The sequence below is a fragment of the Branchiostoma floridae genome, chromosome 19 (assembly GCF_000003815.2).
Source record: "Branchiostoma floridae strain S238N-H82 chromosome 19, Bfl_VNyyK, whole genome shotgun sequence".
NCBI classification, from domain to species: Eukaryota; Metazoa; Chordata; class Leptocardii; order Amphioxiformes; family Branchiostomatidae; genus Branchiostoma; species Branchiostoma floridae.
The window spans coordinates 5,396,161-5,420,493 of NC_049997.1; the positions used below are offsets into that span (position 1 = coordinate 5,396,161).

The 24,333-nt window shown below is 40.4% G+C and overlaps 2 protein-coding genes across 2 annotated transcripts in view; one reads left to right on the top strand and one right to left on the bottom strand.

Moving 5' to 3' along the window:
- LOC118406302 overlaps positions 1 to 24,333 on the bottom strand; it is a 72,959-nt gene that overhangs the window by 36,822 nt on the left and 11,804 nt on the right. The gene's annotated exons all lie outside the window — the stretch shown is intronic.
- LOC118407111 lies at positions 9,187 to 24,279 on the top strand. The gene is made up of 12 exons (XM_035807529.1): positions 9,187 to 9,373; positions 10,397 to 10,547; positions 13,887 to 14,068; positions 14,562 to 14,697; positions 15,365 to 15,451; positions 16,398 to 16,570; positions 17,196 to 17,308; positions 17,599 to 17,758; positions 18,903 to 18,980; positions 21,626 to 21,712; positions 23,232 to 23,381; positions 24,160 to 24,279. The coding sequence occupies exons 1-12, from the start codon at positions 9,233 to 9,235 to the stop codon at positions 24,277 to 24,279; spliced, it is 1,578 nt and encodes a 525-aa protein (XP_035663422.1). The 5' UTR covers positions 9,187 to 9,232.

The window sequence follows — 24,333 nt, forward strand, 5'->3', positions numbered from 1 at the left end:
AGGCAAGCAGGAAGGGGAACCAACCCGGAGGCAAAGGGAGCAAACGGCCAGCCGAAGCAAACTCCCTTCCTCGGCAAACTCCCTTACACAAGAGAACATAGCCAACGGCGAAAATCGCGAACCAACGCCCCCACACACCCCAAAAAACAGCTCCGTTCCGAAGACTGCAACGGAGTCTACTATTTTTCAGTCGCGACTGTGCAAACTACTTCACTTAGATCTCACTCCACTTAAACCTCACTTAAGTGCCTTTACACCAGGTGTATGGATTACTAAAAGCAATCACGTTCCAAATAGTTTACAACTGTATGACTACAAGAACGCCTGTTTGACCTGAAGTAGGCTCTATCCTGGATTGACCCTACATAACGCTCTTGGTTTGCCCAGCGTTGCCAGTAAACAAAGAATTCACACCTCATGAGGGTTCAGGGCGTACATTTTCCTTTGTTGTAACTCCTGACCGAACAATACAAGACAAATTACAGCCTGACGTGACCTGTCTATTGCAATCTATTTCCATCACTACAAGGTAATAGCTCTGTTCTTGCTGTGAATTCATATGTAACCCTGATGATGTTGCTTTGGCCTTTGGTCACAAGAATGGTTTTTGTTGTATTTGGAGGAAACTATACATTTCAGACATGTAACTATGATGCACGATTTTTTTCCAGATATATGTTAACATCGAATGGAAAGAGAAAAAGAAATGATAACGTTGCACTATGGTAGGCAAATTGCCCAACGTTGCCAGTAAACAAAGAATTTATACCTCATGAGGGTTCAAGGCGTTCATTTTCCTTTATTGTAACTCCTAACCGAACAATACAAGACAAATTACAGCCTGACGTGACCTGTCTATTGCAATCTATTTCCATCACTACAAGGTAATAGCTCTGTTCTTGCTGTGAATTCATATGTAACCCTGATGATGTTGCTTTGGCCTTTGTTTGTTTGAACCTTTGTTTATTCATGAGAAGCTCAAATCGGCCAGCAGGCCGCTTTTCATTGAGGTCATGAGGGAGGTCAGGGTCATATAGAATATAATACAGATACAGATTTACATTCAGTACTATCTTTGGTCACAAGTATGGTTTCTGTTGTATTTGGAGGAAACTATACATTTCAGATATGTAACTATGATGTACGATTTTTTCCAGATATATGTTAACATCGAATGGAAAGAGAAAAAGAAATGGTAACGTTGCACTATGATAGGCAAATTGCCCAACGTTGCCAGTAAACAAAGAATTTACACGTCATGAGGGTTAAAGGCGTTCATTTTCCTTTGTTGTAACTCCTAACCGAACTTAGACTTAGTCGTGCGACGCATGAGGCAGTTAGAAGGTACAATACAAGACAAATTACAGCCTGGCGTGACCTGTCCATTGCAATCTATTTTCATCACTACAAGGTAATATAGCTCTGTCCTCTCTGTGACCTGGCACATAACCCTGATGCCGTTGCTTTTGCCACTGGTCACAAGAATGGTTTCCGTTGTGTTTAGAGCAAACTATACATTTCATTTAAGGTGGGGTCACACGTGCGTATATATTTAAGTCCGTATGAGGCGCGCATGGGAGTATTTACCTCCACCAGGCCCCACAGGTCGTTGTAAAAATTATAGAAATTGGACAAACGTAAACAGGTAACATGTCAGACGAGTAAGCTTGGTAGCTAACCATACTTCTCGGTCAGCTAATTCATCTGGCATGTTATGTATCTATATTTGTCCAATTTGTACTATTTTCCCCGCGACCTGTGGAGCCTGGTAGAGACTAAGAGCTTTATACGCACCCCAAACGGACTTGAATATATATGCATGTGTGACCCTACCTTTACAGTTACGGTGGGTTTGGATGGGATCAGTGTTCCCTTGCGAATAAATTAGTTTTATCTGAATCGTGACTATGGGCCAAGAGTTGTCAAGTAGATTCTCGAACCACGATATGGTTTTACTGGCCAGACGACTCCCCTAGCGCACTATTGACTCTCAAGTTGTGCAATTTCTACAATTAGACCACCGATTCACGGAGCCTGGTAGAGGCTATGATCTAGCCGCCAAGGCTATAATTTCAGATCACTATTGTCTGTAATTTTGATGTATAGGTACATAGATAGATAGATAGACAAATATAGGGCTAGATATCAGTAATTCATCACTTTCTACCATAAGGTGGTATGTCACTGCACTTGGGGCACCGGTACGGCACTGTGGGGTTCGTTCACTGCGGCACTGTTGTGTTATTTTCGCCGATTCTTTTTGAAATTCAGATATTGCGTAATACGTAACTGTATGACTTAGAAGACAACAAAATACACAAAACGTAAGAAAATTCATTCTTCATCTCTGAAATTCGTTGATCAATCTTTGGAACCCCACAGTGCCGCACCGGTGCCCCAAGTGCAGTGAGATACCTTACGTTCTACTTTCACATCAGTTGCTATGCAACATACAAAAAAAGGTTAAAAAAACAAACAATTGTGACTACAATATCAACTTCAAAGCACACACCAGGCTTATGGTCATACTAAAATTGTTGGCATATTTCTTTTTCCCTAACCTCTATAGTACATGATTACATAGTCTAAAAACTAAACAAAATCTATCAATTTATAGCGCTGTATTTGTAACCATAGTAACTTGAGAGATTACTACTTACTTTGGATCCCTCAGAAGAAAGTCAAGAAACCACACTGCTAATGTAGCGTTCTGAATCATCGAACAGAACTATTCTGCTTCTTATATGAGCAGTATCTTGGCAACATAACAAACAAACAAACCGGACGAAAATCACAAGGAAGGGCGTGCTACACTCTCTTGAATGTTTTTCGTTGCTAGTAGCAGACCGGATGTTTAACTCATCACTAAAAGTACAGGAAATAGCCCCGCCCTGACGATGAAAAGAGTTCCATAAAAAAAAAGTTATGCTAGGCCGTGGTAATATATACGAGGGGTGATCAATAAGTCCTCGGCCTCACCCAGAAATAATAAGCGCAACTCAAATTTCGAGGCACAACTTCGTAGTATGAAGCCTTTTATCAATATCTTCCAAATTTTAATTCATTGCAGTCATTACTTTCCAGGCATTCGTTTTTTTTTAATTAGAAGGTAAGTGGCGAGAAAAACAAGGATGAATTGTGATCAGACATTTGAGTCGTGACTGTGAGAGAGAAGTTGCCTACTAACTGTGCCCTCAAACACTATTTCTCTATTAAATATTAAGACGGGCACGTTCTAAATAATTTACAACGAGTTCCTCTGTTTGGATATGGCATCCATGCATTACTCCGAGTGTGTGCTATCAACTCTACCTTTCCTACCAGTAGAAGTATGATTATAACGTAACAGATATATTGTAGTGACAACACAGTAGCCATGGGCCGATTTGTTCTGTTTTGTTTTGTTTTGTTTTGTTTTGTTCCGTTGGTAGGGACCCCGCGTATAAAACACGAACAAATCCTTCAGGCTTTCCAGAACTGCCAGCAATAGTCATCTGAAAGTTTACTCACTGGAATCCAAAGTAAGTAGATAAAATTACTTCAACTTATTTGAAATCTTAAATGCGACACAATCATTTTAAGTTAACGTTGTCGTTATGCGCTAGCTCTGTTCTGCGACAATTGCCACGCAGTAGACAATGTTCATAGCACTTCAAAGATTATATCTCGCATCTCTTAGAATCGAACACAATAAGTCCGCAATTATTTTAGATGTATATATTTCTAGACTATTAATGATTATAATGATAGTAGAGTCCATTCCAAGACACCATGCGGATGTTTGTTGCCATTGTTTAGAATTGATTTTAAAGTTTTGTAATTATATGTCTAGGACATTTGATACTTCAGAAATATTTTTAACACTGTTTCAACTTTATAAATATTTCCCTGGTCCTGTAAAACTTTCGAAATATTCATGGTGTGGAATTGGATACTTCTAATGGTTTCTAAATAATTATAACAGCATTCTACCATTATTTACCATTTTCTACCATTTTTTGTAAATGGTTCAGTGGGCTGGGAAGATAGCGATTCACACATCCTTGCAAAGTATGGTTGGGTGCCATGCAACAATGGCCCACCACAAAGGATCCACCAGTGCCCAGCAGTGAAATCTAAAAATATACAGATGCAACAATAGGGCTTACTTTTATGGGGGCAATAAACTAATTATACCATTTGGCCAGGTTTACCATTTTTTGTAAATATTTGTAAATGTGAAATAATCACAGAGAGGTTTCACAATTATTCTAAATAAAGATATTTTTGTACAGTTACTTTCAAAATGTTTCTAAAATATTCAAAGAAATTCAAATAAATGAGTATTTTCTTAGTCAATTTTTTGAAAATAATTTAATTATTGTGGCTCAGATATTCTTTTATTCAAAATAATTCAGACTAATTATAAATATCGCCTAAAAACCCTCATGGTGTCTTGGAATGGACTCTATGATTGTTAATTAATAATTAGTTATAAATAAGCAGCAATAAGGTTAGACTGATATTAACAACCAAATTAGTGTACCGCTTTATACCTATCATCGTTTCTCTAATGCTATTTCTATCAGGTACTTATTATAATAAGTTTCTATTTTAACGTCATGCTTCAGATATAAGTTATACCATCATTTATCAGTCTGCTATAAGAAGACCGTCACGGTCTGGGTTTGAGTTTTTCTAGACTTTTACTTTGCCTGTATATACCACCAATCAGTATATGTTTGGACTTGATGGTGAATCTGCTGGTTGGTTGGTCAGTGGTCAGTTCTCTGGTTGATATGCTTTGTTGGTGGTCTGCTTGATCGATAAGTTAATTGGTTGGTTGGTCGGTCGGTCGGTCGGTCGGTCGGTCGGTTGGTTGGTTGGTCGTTCTGTCTGTCTGTCTGTCTGTCTGTCTGCATGTCTGTCTGTATGTCTGTCTGTCTGTCTGTCGGTCGGTCGGTCAAGGTCTTACCGCGTCATGAACGTCGGTCGGTCGGTCGGTTGGTTGGTCGTTCTGTCTGTCTGTCTGTCTGTCTGTCTGTCTGTCGGTCTGTCGGTCGGTCTGTCTGTCGGTCGGTCGGTCTGTCTGTCGGTCGGTCGGTCAAGGTCTTACCGCGTCATGAACATCAAGACTATAGCACGCACTTCATAGTGGCTTTCTTTTGGTTTGTTTGTCAAATCGCTAAGAAACGACCCTTATAAAAATCAGAATTACTTCAGTCCGATGATTCAGAATGCCAAATTAACATTAGCAGTGATGCTCTTAAATTTCTTCCAAAGGGATCCAAAGTAAGCACTTAGTAGTAATCTCTCACGTTACCATGGTTACAAATGTAATGATATCAATTTACCCTGTCACTGTCTGTTTATATACAATATATGTTGAGAATAAAGAAATAATCATTTTAGTACGACCAGACGTAATACAGGCCACTTCTTTTCCTACTTTGCGTCGCTTTATTGTACATGTCAACAAATTGTAAATGTATAGTTTGCTTCAAACACAACAGAAACCATTCTTGTGACCAAAGGCGCACGCAACAGCATCAGGGTTATGCGTGAGGTCACTGAGAGGACAGGGCAATCACATTGTAGTGATGAAAATAGATTGCAATAGACAGGTCACGCCAAACTGTAGTTTGTCTTGTATTGTGTGGTTAGGAGAAAAATGAACGCCTTTAACCCTCATGGGGTGTGAATTCTTTGTTTACTAGCAACGTTGGGCAACCATGGGCGTTACGGTGGACTCTCACTGTACTTGGGGTACCGGTGCGGTACTGCGCGGTTCGTAGATGACTCAACAAATTTCAGAGATAAAGAACGAATTTTCTTCAGTTTTGTGCATTTTTTGTCTTCTAAGTTATACGTTTACGTATTACGCAATATCTAAATTATCAAAAATCGCGAAAATAACACAACAGTGTCGCAGTGAACGAACCCTGCAGTGCCGCACCGGCGCCCCAAGTGCAGTGAGATTCCACCTTTATATAGGGTGAGACAGAACCAATTTCAGGTCAAACAGGGGTCATTGTAGCCATACAGTTGTAAGCTATTTGAACTTAATTCCTTTTAGTACTCCATACGACTGGTGTAAAGGCACTTAAGTGAGGTTAGTACATAGTTTACACTGAAAACATAGCTTCTTTGTTCATCTTATAACCCTAATCCCATCAAAACACACCGGATATGTTTCGGCGTTGTACATTTTGTCAAGTTATGGGAACTCTTTCCATCGTTAAGGTGGGGCCATTTCCTGTACTTTTCAGTGTTCAGTTAAACACCAAGACTGCTACTAGCAACAACAAACATTATTCTAGGAATAAAAACTGAACTTAACAATACAAAAATGATAATAATATCTTTATTGCACAACAATTGTACGAGGTACAAAGTATGGTATCTACATAAATACAGTTCTATAGCTTAAATAACTAATACAGGAGTTGTAGTATGGAATAAGTTTCTTACAATCATTGAGGGCTTTTACAATCATTTGAGAAATTTCTAATGTCTAAACCTTCTTTGATATACTTTTCTATATCTGCCATGCAGGAATTGTCACATGCCATGATGTATTTGAATTTGCACTTCATGTCCATTGAAATAAAGCCTTGTGTATAAAATGACAACCTTCTGTATAGAGAATAAACGTAGAAGAAGTAAGACTTTTATTCATTTTCTCGGATTAATGTCGACTGGAATTTAAACTGCTTCCAATCTAAAATTTTTACTTTTTCAGCGTAACAGAAAGTCCTGGATATTCTATGTGAATATATTGATAATTCTGAATAAATAAGTAGAGCATCCGACGAACATTGATGTTCGAGAATTCTTTTTTTTTTGTGAACGTTCAGTCTAAATGTGGTACCTCGCTGCACTTGGGGCACCGGTGCGGCATTCTTGTGTTATTTTCGCCGATTTTTTTTTCTTACAATTTAGAATCTGCGTAATACGTAAAACTATGACTTAGAAGACAGCATAATGCACAAAACGTAAGAAAATTCGTTCTTGTTTCTGTAATTCGTTGAGTAATCTTTCGAACCCCACTGTGCCGCAACAGTGCCCAAAGTGCAGTGAGACACCACTTTTAGGTATATATGTCTCTTAACAGGGGCTGTTGTGGACATATGGTACATGATACGGTACATGTACATGTACACCGCGCCAAAACAGCCTGAGAACGCCACCACTTCAAAATCAAACAAAGGCTTCGTTGTCTTACCTCGGAAGCATGCAATCAACTGGGGCTACCAACTCTCCAGCAAAGACGTGAACAGCTTACTGTGAAATTCGGCCGCACCTTGTTGCAATCCAGAACATTCAGACAGTGGCTTCCACCAACACGAGGCGAAACCAGTGGGCGACTCACCAGATCACACGGCAAGCTGACCACTATCAATGCCAGAACAGAGCGATATAAGAACAGTACAATTCCGCACATCGTCAGACTACTGAACTCATAGACTGCGTTGTTTTTACCATATGCGTTGATTTTATTGCTCAATCAAATATGTAAATTTTAGATATCTTAATACGCTGACAAATATGAATGATTTTAAATGTCCGTGTAAAGTTTATTATGGTACGTTGATGTATGTACAAGAGCAATTCAGGGCCTAGTGTCAGAGCCCTGCCATTCTGTACATGTTGAGCACCAAATAAAACCGTTATTATTATTAACCTTATTCCAATTACACTCCTTACGTAACATGTAGACGCGGCATATAGACCAGCTTTACAACAACTTGGACACTCAAGGAATGTCTGGTTCCTACAAAACTCGAAACCTACAAAGTTTCGAGTTCCTACAAAGGAAACCAGATATGGTGAAAGGTGTACTCTCGCTGCACTTGCGTCAAGTTTGCGTCACTGTGGGATTCGTTCGCTGCGTCACTGTTTTGTTACTTTCTCCGATATTTTATAATTTAGATTGCGGGGTACGAAAGATACTAAACGATTTTCAGAGAAAAAGAACGAATTTTCTTTCTTACTTTTTGTGTATTTTGTCGTCTTCTAAGTCATACTTTTACGTATGTCGCAATATCTAAATTATAAAAGATGGGAGAAAATAACAAAGCAGTGAAGCAGTGAACGAACCCCGCAATGCCGCCAGCGTGCCCCAAGTCCGGTGAGAGAGCACCTTAAAGGTTTTTTTGAGGTGGCGGTATTATGGCACCTGGTGGAATTATGATAGTCAATGTTATATTTTCCTAATATCTATAGCATATTCCAGACGGTGTTGTCGTACCATGCGAACAATGCCAACACGATCCACATATTAATGGCATCAATTTTTATTGACCATTATGAGTTATGGGTATTTAACAGTCTTTTTAGCTATGTCTCCTGTAGGCATTAGCTTGTTCTGTCAGAAGCTGAAGAAGAATGACAGACAACACCATAGGAAAAACTATTGTCCTAAAGCCCCGTTTACAAATCAAGAATTTAGCTCTTACAAGTTAGTTGTTAAACCAGTTTTTCAAGTTAGCTGTACTTGTATGCACTTGTTTCAGCTAGTTCATTCTAGTGACGCTGAAAAAGAGTGGTGGATGTCACTGGAAACGTCCGGAAGTAAATATCCGTTTTTTTATCCAGTTGCAGAGATTGAATTGCATTTGAATATTGCTAAAGCTAAGGGCACAACCCGCCGTACGTGCTGCCTACGTACCAAAACGTGGGCAATCTTTTGGGATCCGTAAGTGGTAAGTACCACCGCCGTACGAACGCGCGCGTAGGGAATCCGGCGGATTTTGGAGCACGCAGACACGCCGTAGAACTTTACGTGCAGGCAAAACCTTGTGCGCCATCCGGCTGCGCCCACCGTTCGTGCCAGTACGGCCGACGCGCCTGCCCTGTACAGCCTGAATAATCTCCAAGCAGATTCCTCCGGTGGCATAAAACAGTAACACCGCCTCCGCGGTGGCAAATTATACTCCTCTGCCGGCTAAACTCCTTCCCCAGCTTATGTTACTGTTTTATGCCACCGGAGGAATCTGCTTGGAGATTACAGCCTGAACGTTTTCAGAAAGAAATACGTGGCGGACGTGGCCTCCCCAAAAAACGTACGGACAAATTGCACGTACGGTGGGTTGTGACATAAGCTTTACCTGGATGTCTAATCTTCATAAACGTATAGAGATAAGATTGTGTTTAGATGAAGATAGCATGTATATTTATACACTACGTTTTTCCACGCAGGCTTACAATTCAGCTCTGAGTTACATCAAACGAAGCCTCTAAAACTGTGAGTATGGGGCAACGTGGATCCAGACCGGTGCCGATCCTCCCTACAACCGTCGGAGCTCGGTGGGCTGATCACCGTTTCAAGTTTGAGAATCTCGTCTTCGAGGGAGGAGGGGCAAAAGGCATCGCGTACATCGGAGTATGTAAGGTGAGGACAATTTGATGTATTCGATTTGATTTGATTTAATTTATTTGCACATAAAAAGAAAGTGCAGAGTAAAGTTGAAAGATAGCATACAGAATGTCCTTGGTTAAACCCCCTTCACACGGGAGCTCGAATGAGCCGGAATGCCGTCAGAGCGAAATTGTTTTTCTATTCCTGGCAATTCCTGGCAATTCGTACTGCATTCCGGATATTCGTCCCCGTTCTTTTGGCCAGCTCAAACGTTTTTGACATGTCAAAAACTGTCGAGGTGCATTAGAAGTGGAGAAATATCGAATGGCTTTCCAAGTGGATTCTAAGTGGATTCTAACTATTATAACTGCAGTACGACCGCATTCTTATCTCATTCGATGGAGAACCGAAACGGCAAGCCACTTCGAATCCTGCCCGAATGTGACCAATAAAATAGTATCTGGAATACACTACGAATTCCCAGGAATGCATGAATTTTCACTCTGACGGCATTTGGGCTCATTCCTTCTCGTGTGAAGGGGATATAAGGCCCATTTGGAATTCCCATTCAGAATGGCCCCGAATGTGGCACGAATTTTGCAAATACTAGTACTTCATTCCGGCTGGTTCTGCTTGATTCCAGTGTGTAGGCCCTATTAGAGAGGGAGAAGCCAAATAGGCTTATACAGGTCTATCTGGCCCGAAGAGGAAAAAAAGTCTTGTTTATTTTTTCTGAAATCCATAAGATTTACTTGCTGTGGCGCTTATATAAGGTTATGTGGTCAGCTTTTTCAAAAATAATTTTTTCCGTAAATAAAATGTTTCCAGTCATGAACAGAGACGAGGGGGATACAAGCTAAGCCACATTTGGGACGGCATTCTTGTTGCTGCAGCGCCACCTACATCGGCTATAAGTAGCAGCAAAAAGTAGTTTCCAGTCATTCTACCCTGATGATGGTGTTCGACAGACATCGAAACGTTGGAAGTAAGTACTCCTTGCTTGTGCCAAAAGAGCCTTACAATATGAATTTTTATTTCCTTTTTGTTTTTGTTCAGGTTTTGGAGGATGCCCAGATTCTGCCCCATATCAAACGGTTCGCGGGAACCAGCGCAGGCGCAATCACAGCCGCCCTCCTCGCTATCGGTCTAACGCCACAAGAGATGCTGGAAGAACTGAGTTCGAAAAATCTACTGGACGTTGTGTTAGGTAAGAGGAACATTAATTTCAATCTGGCTATTTAGTTTTGTCGATGGTCTTCCTTTTAGATCGGAATAAGCCCTATCACAGAGGTGACCTCGCACGCGCGGGTGAGAGGAACTCTGGATAATATGTCAAAGTTGAATGCCCTCAGACGTAAACAGTCTGACGTCTCTACTATTGTTTCGATTTGTGTAACAATGTCCGGAACGTAATCGCGCCTGCAAAATGGCGGGTTGTTGATTTTCTGAGAGCCGTCAACTCTGACATATTACCCATAGTTCCTCTCACCCGCGCGTGCGTGGTCACCTCTGTGAAAGAGCTTGTAAAGTGACCGCCCGGTGAAAGTGTACGTGGAAAAAAGACGCAATCTATTGTGTATAATATATAATCATTATTTACCTTCGCCAAGAAGGTTACGTTTTGGGAAGCGTTTGTATGTAGAAGACCAGCATAACTCAAGAACGCCTGGATGGATTGTATTAATATTCGGTATGTGGGTAGGTCTTTATAATAATGAAAGACCTTTATTGTACATTCATGCCTCGACGGGCTAGGTACAGGTCACTGATAACAGACATGACTGATAACAGAATAACAAACATATGAAAAAAAAAAAACAGGATACAATTTAACTAGTTGAAGGTACTAAGCTAACAGGATGGTCGACATCTTCTCGCTTCTTTGTACAGGTGTAGATATAAGAACATATAATGTTTGATATACAGGGTTTGTCTAGGCGCATCAAAAATAGAAATTTATCCGTTGCATTAAGATGTTCAAAATATGGGAACTCTTTTCTGATATATCCATAAAGCACAATCCGTTCATTATGGTACAATGTACAGTGTAAAATAAAATACTGTTCATCTTCTACATGTTGTAGATCACAAAATTGGCAGACTCTATGCTGCAGGGGGGTGCGGTTGTGCCTTCCAGCTTCGATATGTAACTTGTGGCAACTAATCCGGAGTTTAGTGACAGCTACTCTGTGCTGTATGTTTTTCACCATCAGATATTCTTCTTCTTTATAAATAGTCTTGAATAATCTATAGGTTCGTAATTTGTTACCGAAAGATTTGTCCCGGTTGTCATTGTGTATTTCGGTTCTAAATGTTTGAATGTAAATATACTTTAATCGTTGGCTGATGGCGTTGGTTATAGGTAATAGGTTTGTTCCTGGAGATATTTGAGATCTCCATATGTAGGCAAAACCGCATTCCTCCAGTATCTTACGAACGCCGGACGCCCAGCACTTATTTCCATTATCATCTAGTTGTAATTGACAAGATAGGGCGTCGGCTTGTAGACTGTCAGCTGGCACGTTTTGACGGATTCTTAGAAAGTGTTTGATAGCGTTCAGGGAGGCTTCCAGTTGAATGGGGTACCTCCCTAATTCCGCTCTTGTGGCAAGGTTAGATGCTGGTCTGGGGACATTTAGTGCTTGTTTGCAGAATTTAAGGTGAACAGATTCAATGGGACAGGTTTTAGGGCTTTTAAATGCGCCCCATATTTCTGAGCCATAAAGTAGAATAGGTTTGACACATGCATCGAAAAGTTTGTTTCTAACTGGTAATTTATAAAACCTGGAAAGTATTAGATTTTCGGCCCCCTAGCAGCCTGTTACGGTATCGCAGCGGAAGTTCCTGGTTCGATATTTATATTTCAGCCATACCATAGGTATGGTGAAATATATTGTATTCGTAATGTTTCTTTCTTTCTTCTTCTTTCTTTCTCCTGTCAAATCTTCAAATCGAATCAACTCCGTCGTTCCTGGACCGAATGACTTGAAATTTGGCACAAGGGTAGAGTGGGCCAATACCCTTAGGCGTTTTTTTCATTTTATTCATATCTGCTTCTAAAATAATTTTATTGAGGTTTTATTGCAATTTTTGGACTCAAACTCGTCAGACTTTGAAAGGGGATAACTCAAGGAGGAGCATTTTTGGCATACCTTAACATGTTTTAAAAAAGTTTAGCTGACGTATGTTTTACAAAATCTACAGATGCTCGTTGCAAAGCATTGAACTTTATATTTAGGCCCCCTGTACCATGGTATTACATCCAAATGACCTGAAATTTAGCACAGAGGTGCCCTAGGTACTTATTCAAAGAATCCATGCATAACATTTGGTATAAATCACTTCAAAATGGCTCATTATGGAGGTTTTTGTGGGAGAATTTTGGATTTGTGAGGTGGAAGTGCCGAGGTCAACGACCTCTAGGTCATTCTGGAAGCCACAGGTGTTTCTGGTAGATCCAATCATCTACATACCTACCAAGTCCATGTTCCTCCAGGTGGTTGGGGGGACAAGGTAAATCTAATTAATTATTAGCCAATGAGCAAGGTTATTTTGCTGGAAGAGTCCATTGTTGGTCAGGGGGTGTTTTTTAAAATTTACTGTAAGACTTTGGTGATAATGCCAATGCTTTTTTTAGCGGAAGTGTTTTTGCACTGATCCACTTGACATAAGGCTACTGCTGGGACAGTCCATTTTTTCACATAGGGGGGATTTTTAACAAATTCATTTTTGGACATGGGTGATGATTCCGAATTCCATTTGTTGAATGGAACTTGACCCCACCTGAAGACTGTACCTGAGGATTCGGCAGCCAATCAGCAAGCCTGATGTAATATGGATGAGTCCCTTCATGCACAGGGGACTATTAAAAAAAATTCAGTTTTGGACTGGGTTGCTTATTATAGAAAAGGCCATGTATTTCTGGACTTTGGTGATTATGTCAAAGTCCTATTTTAGCGGATGTATTTTTGGATCGCTCCACTTTGCACAGGGGTATAACAGGTAGAGTCCATTCTTGCAAAGGGGGGGATGTCTTTCAAATTCAGTTTTGGACGGCTGATGATTCAAAATTCCATTTCTTAGCGGAAGTGTTTTTGGACTGGTCTATCTTACCCTTCTACATTGGGTGCACTTGAGTCCATTCTTGCAGGGAAGGGGGTTGTACGATTCATTTTTGCTCATACGTGTAATTAGTAGCTTAGGATGCTTAGTCATCTTAAGCAGAAGAGTTCCATTTTTGCACATGGGTGATTTTGGAATAGTCCATTGTTGCTTGGGGAAGTAGATGGCTGAAATATGCTGTATTTGCTCTCAAGCAATGTCGGCCTTTCCAGTTTGAGTTCTGAACATGCTGCGGCTATGATTTTTGAATGGTAGACAGCTCTTGATGCCTAGAGTAAGTAGTATAGGTTTTGGCCTTGTTTTGGAACTGCAGGGCAGGTTTAGCGTCAGACTTTGAAAGGGAATAACTCAAGGAGGGGCATTTTTGGCATACCTTAATATGTATAAAAAGGTATAGCTTACGTATGTTTTACAAAATCTACAGATGCTCGTTGCAAAGCATTGAACTGGATTCCCTTCATGAAGAGGATGATCCAAGTCATCGATGTCGTCGCTAAGAAAGGCGCGTGTCCGGGCAAGAAGTTTATGAAGTGGTTTGGAGAGATCCTAGAGAGGCACCTGAAGAAACGAGGTCTACCATTGGACAAAGACGTGACCTTTGAGCAGGTTTGTACCAATTGTATTTATGGAGACATTATGGCGATTCACTGAAAATGATTCAGAATTTATGCGCAATTTGATGTCATAGAACAGCGACTTTGGAATCAATGCCTTCATTTTTTTCGCCTACATTTTGTCACAAAAACGCATACGGGAATTCCAATAGAATGCTTTCTGTTTTTTGTATGATGTTAGAATATTGGTTCAAATAAAATTGAACGTGAAGCCCATTCTCTGGTGCTTTTTCTTGTACCTTAGGGTGGTATCTCACGCTTGCCTTACTGCGGGGTTCTAAAGATATTCAACGAATTTCAGAGATAAAGAACAAATTTTCTTATTTTCTTTGTATTTTGTCGTCTTCGTCTTCGTAGTCATACTCTTACGTATTAAGTAATATCTAAATTATAAATTTAAAAAAAAATTGGAGATAATAACAGAACAGTGACGCAGTTATTTGAACTGTTTATATCTTACCTTAAACATTAATATCTCGATATAGATTTACCACGTCCTTGGGGTAGAGCTGTGCATCGTGGCCTACAACGTGAACTACGACGTGGAATCCTATTTCCACGTCAAAACCACGCCTATTTTGAGGGTACGAGAGGCTGTACGCATGTCCATGTCCATCCCAGGTAAGGCACCCTTTCCACTAGACGGCGATCGCGCTGCGCTCTCACTGCGACCTGAATAGGATAAGTGTAACCTTCGATTTCACACTGGGTATATCATACAAAACGTAAAAGTGTGACTGAGGAGACAATAAAACACACAAAGTGTAAAAAGATTCGTTTCTATTCTATACAATTTGTTGAGAGATATGTCAAATTTTAGGTCGCAGAGAGAGAGCGCGGCGAGATCAAGAGCGCCGTCCTAGTGGAAAAGGGGTATCAGTACGTGTGTTACTGACAATTTACATTAGGCCTTTTTTTTATTTGATTATATGAATGGAACCCACAGACTGACCAGTGCATGCGTGTCAAAAAGAAAAGTTTTGGCAAAAACGTTGAATTCATTCTGAAATCTAAGTGATCAGGAAAGTTGAACAAATGACCGATCACACAGAGTATGGTATTCTGAAAAATGGAATCTTTAAATGACTTTGGCATTGTACGACATTAGTAGCCGTTTTTCGATATTTTTTGCAATATGACGGCATATCTTGGCCAGGTATGACATAGTATAGCAAGAAAGTCGTCGTTGCGTGGAAAAGTAAAATACCAACCGTTTGGAAATTTTGTAGCATTTTCTACGCGCGTTTTTCTCGCAACACACTAACATAATGTTCTGTCGTTTTTGCAGTTGCTTTCCAACCATACACACTGGATAGGCTCTACACCTTTATCGACGGTGGACTTGCAGCAAATTTCCCACTTTACGCCTTTGACGGTACGTCCTTCTCAAGCTAAGGGCACAACCCGCCGTACGTGCAATTTGTCCGAACTTTTTTTTGGGATTCCACGTCCGCCACGTATTTCTGAAAACGTTCAGACTGTACAGGGCAGGCGCGTCGCCCGTACTGGCACGTGCGGGGGGCGAATCTGCAGCCCGATTGCACACAAAGTTTTGCATGCACGTAAAGTTCTACGGCGTGTCTGCGTGCTCCAAAATCCGTCGGATTCCCTACGAGTTCGTATGGAGGCGGTACTTGCCACTTACGGATCCCAAAAGATTGCCCAAGTTTTGGCACGTAGATAGCACGTATTTGCACGTACGGCGAGTTGTGCCCTTAGCTTAAAACGGTATTTTTCTACATTGGATCTAAGGCATAAAGGATGAAAAACGTATTTTAAAAATTAATTCTTTGTTTACCTTCCTTTCAAAGGTAGGATTTGAATACTCTCCTGATTTGAATACTGGATATAGGAGAATTCTTTTACACAGCCAGTTTGTACTTAACGTTACTTTTCTTGCGTTTCGATGTCTCACAGACACCTTAAGCTTCCTCAGAGCTTCTGACTCGAGTTCTGCTTCTTGCCGCTATAAGTAGCTGATGTAGGTGTATCCGACGAAGTAGAACTCCAGTCAGAAGTTCTAAGGAAAGTGTCTGAGAGACATTGAAACGTAAGCAAAGTAAGTACAAACTGGATGGGTCAAAGAATTCTCCTATATCCTACATTTTACCAGACTGATGACATTATTTACAGAAATTTGAATACTAGTACTTTCATACCTGGTTTCAACATCCATCATGTGATCTATACTTTTTCAGCTTTAATAACTTGGCGTATATAAATTTAGATTTCTAAACGTTACTGCTATAGTCATTAACAGTGAGGGTACTCTACAGTCTCCTACCAACTTTTCTGTCTTAATGATTGGATCTGGTGCCTAGGTTGGTACCTTTCCATGGACAAGTCTTCCTCTTTCTACCGCCGTCTTCAAAGCATGAGTGAGACAGACTCAACCATGGCCGACCAACTCTTCTACCCTGAATACACGAAGGAACGTTTCGGATCCCCGGAACCAGGATCTGACGACTTCTTCAGAACACTGGGAGTTCTTGTCGTGAGTCATCTATTCAATTTTTCAAATATCGCACCGCCTACGTGCAAATTCGACTCAATAGTATTGTGTATATGAAGGTTAGAAATCCAGGTAAACAATATTCAAATTCAATTCAATCTCTACAGTTGGATAAAAAGCCTTCACTCTCCACTCTTCTTCAGCGTCACTAGAATGAAGTCTTCAGAACATGGGACCTCGATTTGCATCACAAGGGACAATAACTTTTCCTATTTACCATCGGAAACTATGGAAACATGACTTGAGTGACATTTGCATACGATCCTTAGGAGTTAGTGAATTGACATGTTCAACCAGTTTTTTTTCTAGTTAGCTGCACTTGTATTGAATTGTTTCTGCCAGTTCATTCTAGTGGCGCTGAAGAAGAGTGATGAATGTCACTCAAAACATCCGGAAATAAATCTCCGTATTTCATCCAGCTAAGTTGTAGAGATTAAATTGTATTTGAAAATAGCATCGTGTCTACAAAAAATGGTGGCCCAACACACGGTTGATGTTGATAAGGATTTTGTAGATTTTTAGATGAGATGTATCAAGAAAGTTTTGGTCTTCGTTATGACCCTTGTCTGATCTTAATTATAAGCCTAATCAACCTTTTTTTAATTAGTTTTCTAAGAATAACCGAGAGACGCACCAGTATCTGTTTGAGAAACGACTGCAGAGGTTACCAGAGGTCAATCCTGACTTCCACAATCGAAGACCCCCCACCAAGAAGGAAAGGTAGATGATCTATTACTAAAGGTCATTATCATAAAATTATTATATGAAAATAGCAGAAAAAATATTTCTACTTAATCATAAAATAGACATCGCTTTTTCAAAGAAAGAGAAAGTTAATGTCATTACCATTCAATTCCAGTATAGAGAAATACATATCAACGGAAACTGATCAAGTACCCCCATTTTTCGCCTTTTTTTTCGTTTTTCCTACTCTTTTAGAAATAATACTTTTAATTTATGTATACTATATCAAATTACATACTTATATTTTGTATATTTTGCTTACACAGGAAATATGCTGAAGGGTTGCGAGAAAAGGAAGATTTGACAAAAATGGGCAAGGAATCTCTCCAAAGGCAGATACAAAAGATAGGGACAATCATTCAGCTCATCTTCGGTGATGACGACATGGATGGAGGGATCGTTGATACTGAGCAGCGAAGAGTAGTGGTGCGTACTCATAGTCAGGTTCAGGTCCGGATTCAGGTCCAGCAGTTCAGGTTCAGGTCTGGACTTTAAATCCGGATCTGAACCCATCATTGCATATTATGCGCGCGAGAAATTTTTCCTTTTTTGAGTGGAGGGGAATGGTGCATATGAAGTTGCATGTTAGCATCAATTGAATGCAATGTGAAAAATGTATGCAAATTATATACAGCCAGGGTAAACACGAAATGTTTTTTGTCTTTTTCCAGTGCAAATTTCACTGTCTATGGAAGTTTTTAGATGGTTTGGAACAAAAAAGGGAATATAAGTGACAGATAGCTTTTTGCAAGTCCGGACTTGGCTCCTGACATTTAGGTTTTTTTTTGGACTTGGACTTAAATATTTTTAGGTTCAATTCCAGGTCCGGGTTTTAGGTGCCCACCGCTAGCGAAGAGTAAGTTGTTTTTCTTTATCATAATAGCTATGGAATTTCAAAGAAGAGACTCGTACTTTCGTCAACTAATGTCAACCTTTTTGAATAAAATAACTGTTTTGTATTGATAATGTGAGGAAGGTTCTAATTTGCATGAATCATATCAGAGAGCCCCTTATGCAGCGTATTTCTAAACTTTCTTGACTAAATTAGCAACTCATTTGCATAATTAGCATACGGTTGTTAAAGATTACTTAAGTTATCTACATTCCAAAGAATCATTATCATCTGTTGAAATATTCACTTTCAAACTAAAACAAAGTAGTCCCTGCAGTTACAAAATAGCCGCTAGCGAGCCTAATCCTACGTTAATCTACCACTCAAAAATCATGACCATACCTTGTCAAAAACACGACAACAAAAACCACTGCAGTACATTAGACAGTCGTTAAGGGGCCAAAATATTATTATTGTGAGGTCTCATTAAGACCTACCCACATACCATATATAAGTCCATGCAGGTATTCTAAAATTGTGGTGTTCTCTAACACAGACACATACGGAAACAGCCTCAAAAACATATTCTTGGTGAATGTGAATAGTGATACACAGACACTCAGCGTCACCCATCCACATTAAACCACATACGGCCAAACACATACAAACGTTCTAACACAAAAAATGTGCTTGTTTTTTTTAGTTTTTTTTTCAGGAACGCATCTGTTTCTTTTTCAGGAACGCACACCCCGAGAGGGAATATCAGAAACCAACACTTTCATGTCAGTAGAAGAAGCAAGGCGGCTATTCAATGAGGTAAATTTAAATTTATGTGCTGATGGTACGTTTTGCTTACGTGTTGCACTCATGCTTTTTAAGGGATTTTTGTTGACATAATGCATTGTGTTTTATAACCGATGCAATGGCCTAGTGGGGAGAGTGTTCGCCTTGCATTCGGTAGGTCGGGAGTTCGATCCCCGGCCGAGTCATACCAAAGACTTAAAAAATGGTACATGCTGCTTTCTCTGCTTAGCACTCAGCATTCGGGAAAGAGTATGGAAGTTGAACACACACTACTACCAGTGGACTAGCCCCCTGCTGTAGTGATTGCGTTGTGTGGCCCAAGGGCTAATGAAACGGAGATGGGCGCCGCCCTATGCGCCATCAGGCGCGGGAAGGACTTTAGCTAATGCATTGTTTTTAGACCCAAGTGGAGTGTACCTAACACATTCAGAAGCAGCATATTATACCACAAATTTTATTTAAAGCCTAGCCTCCTTGGAGACCAACTTATTTAAATTATGCAACCTGCCTGTTACACAGGGCATATAAGGGGAATATAGAGCAAAGGAAGAATGCTTTCTTTATTAATTTGGTATATCTTATTACCATCGGCATCGGTGGCGCATTGGTAGGGTGTTGTGTTCGGTCCAGACCCCAGAGCGTTTGGGTTCGAATTCCGTGACGAGCTAATATGCTGTGCTCCTGAGAAAGGCACTTTATGTTCTACGGTTTAACATGTTAAAGTGAAACCATTGTTTTGCGTATTTTTGTATTATGATTCTTTTTTTTATTTCTTTAATCTTTATTTATTAAATCAACATTTTAAAGTACACTCGAACAGTAGCACCTCTGAATATTATTGATTTTACAGCTGCTGCATTAAAACAAGAAAGCTTCTGAAAAAAGCTGGCCGGTGCGTATTTTGGAAAAAGCCTCGATGTTAAACAAAATCACATGAAAAAAGAGTTTTTAAACATCGAATTACTGAATTGGTCTGTCTTCTATTAAAAAAACATTACATGAGATTTGTCTAACAAAGAAAAAGAAATTGTAACAGGTGGGGTTCGAACCCACGATCCACGGCTGCAGAAGCAAATTGCTATCTGCACCCAGCGCCTTAGACCGTTTGGCCACGCTGACTCAATTACGTATTCAGTCGTATAGAAGGGCTATTAGAAGGGTTAGGTTAAATTGACCGATCCATGCATCCATCTATCCAAACGAACCGTTGAACGAACCGCTTCTGTCGATTCAAAGCCGGTGCTACCGCACCGGCACCGGCAAAAATCACGTACAGTAACTATGCACAATAGATAATACTATAGCAGGACATAAACTTAAAACATAGTTATTACATATATTTGTATGTTATACATTTATGTGTATGTTACACTTCTGTATCTGTATGTATATGGCCGGTATAACACATTCGGCGTAACACACCAGCTTATTTATTGTATGTATAATAAAGAAATAGGTTACTTAGGTTATTTTGGTTTTGTACCAATTAGTAATTTTGTTACTTTTCTTGTAACTATGACTGAGTTGATGTACATGACTTTTGTTTGAGGTTTTCCCCCAGGATATATTGAAAAGCTCCATTAGACGATATTTTTCCCATGTGAAATAAACAATTACGTCAATATCCTCACTTCCCTCAAATCCCTTATCAAAGAGTGAAGGTCCATCTCGGAGTACGTGATCAAATAAAAGTGTCTGGAATTTATAGGTTGTACTCTTCAGTACAAACCTGTTGTATTGCGCCATGAGATCGTTTATATCGAGTATGTAATACAAGATTCGAAAATAATATTAGCTTAGGAAATAAGCTAAGGGCCTACAAAACATTCAAGCTTACGTATGAAAGAGAAAAATACATCGATGTAACAAATTTTAGATATCGTCGAGCCATGACCAAACTAAGAATCAGTGATCACCCTCGACAGATTGAAGCGGGCAGATACACCCGAACCCCTCCTATTGATAGATTATGTATGTTTTGTAATAAGAACTATAGATATATAGAAAACGAAGTGCACTTTGTTCTGGAATGTTCACTGTACAAGGATTTACGTAATACCTTTGTTAACACTACACCTGTAAAACAGAAATATGCACATCTAGCAAAGGAAGACCTATTTAAATACCAAATGTCAACAGATAACTTACATGTAATAGAAGAATTCTGTAAATTCGTTTACACCTGTTTTAAGAAGAGGGAAGAAGCATGTAAAACGTAGATATAAGTAGGACATAGCATAGCTTATCATTCTCTCTGTAAGTAACTTACTGCATTTAGCCCCAATGGGGCATGAATATACATAAACTTCATTGTCATTATCATTGTCATTAATTTCATCAGGTTGGTAGATCATAGAACATATCAGTTTTCTTTTACACAACCAGTTAATCTCACCTTAGCTGACGTTTTGATGCCTGTCAGACATCTTCCTCAGAGCTTCTCGCCGCAAAAGCGCCACCTACATCGGCTACATATGGCGGAGAGAAGCAGAACTCCAGTTAGAAACTCTGAGGAAGATGTCTGACAGTCATCGAAACGTAAGCTAAGGTGAGATTAACTGGTTGTGTAAAAGAAAACTGATATGTCCTGTAATACAACGATGTCTTTATGTGTTGTGATCTTAGCTACTAATATCCCCACGTCTTATCTTCCTCAGACGGTGAATGAAAGGGACGTCCAGCGTCTCCAAGTGCGTACGAAAGAAGAAGCCTTCAAGATGCTGCTGCTAAATGAAAATGGAGAGGTAAGATATTTGAATTTTACATTTTCTCAAGAAGAGGTTTCCATGATATTTTGTGGAATGAAAGAGCAACTCGTGTATATGGATATTTAGCCCAGAAGCCAGAGGTCCTGGGTTCTAATCCTGCGTCATGCTACATTACAAAGGGCATTTTTCACGTCTTTCCTTACGTCACCCAGGTGTAAAAATGATTGCCTGACTTCGGTTGGGGAGGTAAAATGCGGTGGGAGGTAGGGTTTGGCTCCGCCATCCAATACCGTGCCCCAGACAAAATGAATATCAAGCCGTTCGCCATACGGTATCTGAATACTATGGAACTACCTTTACCTTCTCATGACTGTCCTCTATATCTGGCACTGTTAAAATAAGTTACTAACTTGGGTGCAGTGCAGTGTCACATTGTCCTCGTCTGTCTTAAGGGGGCACACACCAGTTTATTTGGGGGTTCAAATGGAGGCGGCACACCCTCAAGTCTAGCGACCATCTCTTCCAGGGAATTATCCTGAAGGAAAATAACTGTATATGGGGTGAGAGGATATACCTTCAGCTTCAAGACCAACTGAGTTTCGATCCTTCAACTTCTCTAATTTTGAAAAATTATAGGGAAAAAACATTATTTTCATGTCAAAAATGATGCACAAAATCGGGCATTTTAGCATTGGATAAAACAGATGAAGAAGATTTTTCCGGCAAGCACGACTGATACTGCCAGAAAGAGGAAAATCTAAAGACTAATCCAGCCAATTATAAAGAAAATTCTAGTACTACAGTTTTTTTAATCATCCACGGCGCGCGGCATTGCAACTTTGCTTGACACAGCGCTTCAGAGGTAAATCTAGGTCACCGGCCTCTTTACATTCCGGCGTAGGGATATCGCGGAAGCAACGCGCGGACCAAAACACAATTTGCACCAAAAACACACCATTTCCTACGCTTTTCAGCCATGTAACCGTTTAATGTCATTTCGCAGGAAATAATGAGAAATGTCAACTCAAACATGGGCCCTCGGAAGCCTTTCGTCACTTTTTGGTCGCGGACTACCACGGACCCCGGTCGCGGAAGAACTGGGGTGTGCACCGTTAAAGCATATAAAAAAAACTGTGCATATTATGCATTGGACACAACCGTACGCGTAGAATCATTTGCTGTTGGTGCTCATATCAAACATTTAACAGGAAATTTCTCGTTGAAGAGGTTCATCATATCAGTCACGTATGCATACAGTTACAACAATTTTCTTCAATCAATGACTGTTTTGTAAAGGTACAGTACATACCACCCAAATTTTCGATGTCTACCAGCACATCTTCGTCAAATGAATGACCTAGTCTCAATCTCGCGAGAGAACACGAGACTAGGTCAGGCTTGCGTGGATCATCTGCCCCCTCCCCCAGCCTCCTTGCGGGGAAGGGGTAGGTAGGACTTTGGCAGCTCCCAGCCCTCATTCCGGTTCAGCTTCGCCCCCTCTAGCTGGATGTGGATGTCCTCCTTAATCTTTGGAAATTTCTCTTCTTCTATTCAGCTGACCGACACAAAGATCAAAAACATCTACCAGAACTTTCTTCCCCTGCAAAATGCCAAGATGGAAATCCTCGGTGAAAGGCCGGTGTCGTCTGTTGGAGAATACTACGGAACGTTGATGGATTTCGTTGGGAGAAAGAACCGATTCACGGTAAGATTGAGACACATTCGTTGGACCTCTATTTAATGTCCTATCTGAGGGACTGCCCTAGCAGAAGCTAGGTACTCATTTTCACCTGAGTGAAGTGAGGAAAGTTGTGTTCTACAGCACCTTAAGACATTTCTGGGGTAGTGAACAAGTGGGGCGGATCAAACTGGCTTGTGTCAGTAGTAACCAGTATTTCTGCTGCATTGTCAGTTCGCTACGGTCGTTTCACTACATGGCGGAAGTCGTTTCGGTGCATGACACAAGTGGTTTGAATTTGATTTCTCTAGATAGACTATAAATGGCATCAGAAATCGTTTGCCTACACTCATTTAGCATGCGTTTACAAAATTCAATGCACGAAGTCATGACATAAGTCTTAGCTGGCTGTCACACTGTCCGTATGCCACAACAGAGCAAGTGTCACTGATATAACATTGTACTGCAGCCTAGGCGTCGCTCCTTACAGATGCGGTCCCAAAATAAATTTTTTTATAAGTATCGACCCCTTGGCTACAGTGCAGTGTAAGCAGGGACCCCTTGTGCTGCAGTACAATGTGAACCAGTCAGAATACCGAGGGGAAGGGGACAGGCGGGCCCCGAAAATTCGGTCCAATAAAACCCTTGCTTGGGTTCAGGGTTGCGGGTAAATTGAATCTTACAAAATTTTGTCTCCTGAACCAAAACAGCTTCAAGATGACTTCAACTTTATTGTACAATAAACCCCTGTCAGTGACTGCCCTTGTCAAATTGGTTACCGTTTTTAAACCCTTTTGTTTTATAGCGGGAAGACGTGGGGCGATGCATCGGCGTGGACGTGGACTATCTTTCCCCCATGGACTTCGACATGGAACCTGCGGATATGGAGTTCCTCAGGAAGGGGTTTACAAATCTAAACAATTAGCCCCCCCCCCCCCCCCCCTACCAAACTACTCTTATAGCTACGTCAATGAAGATT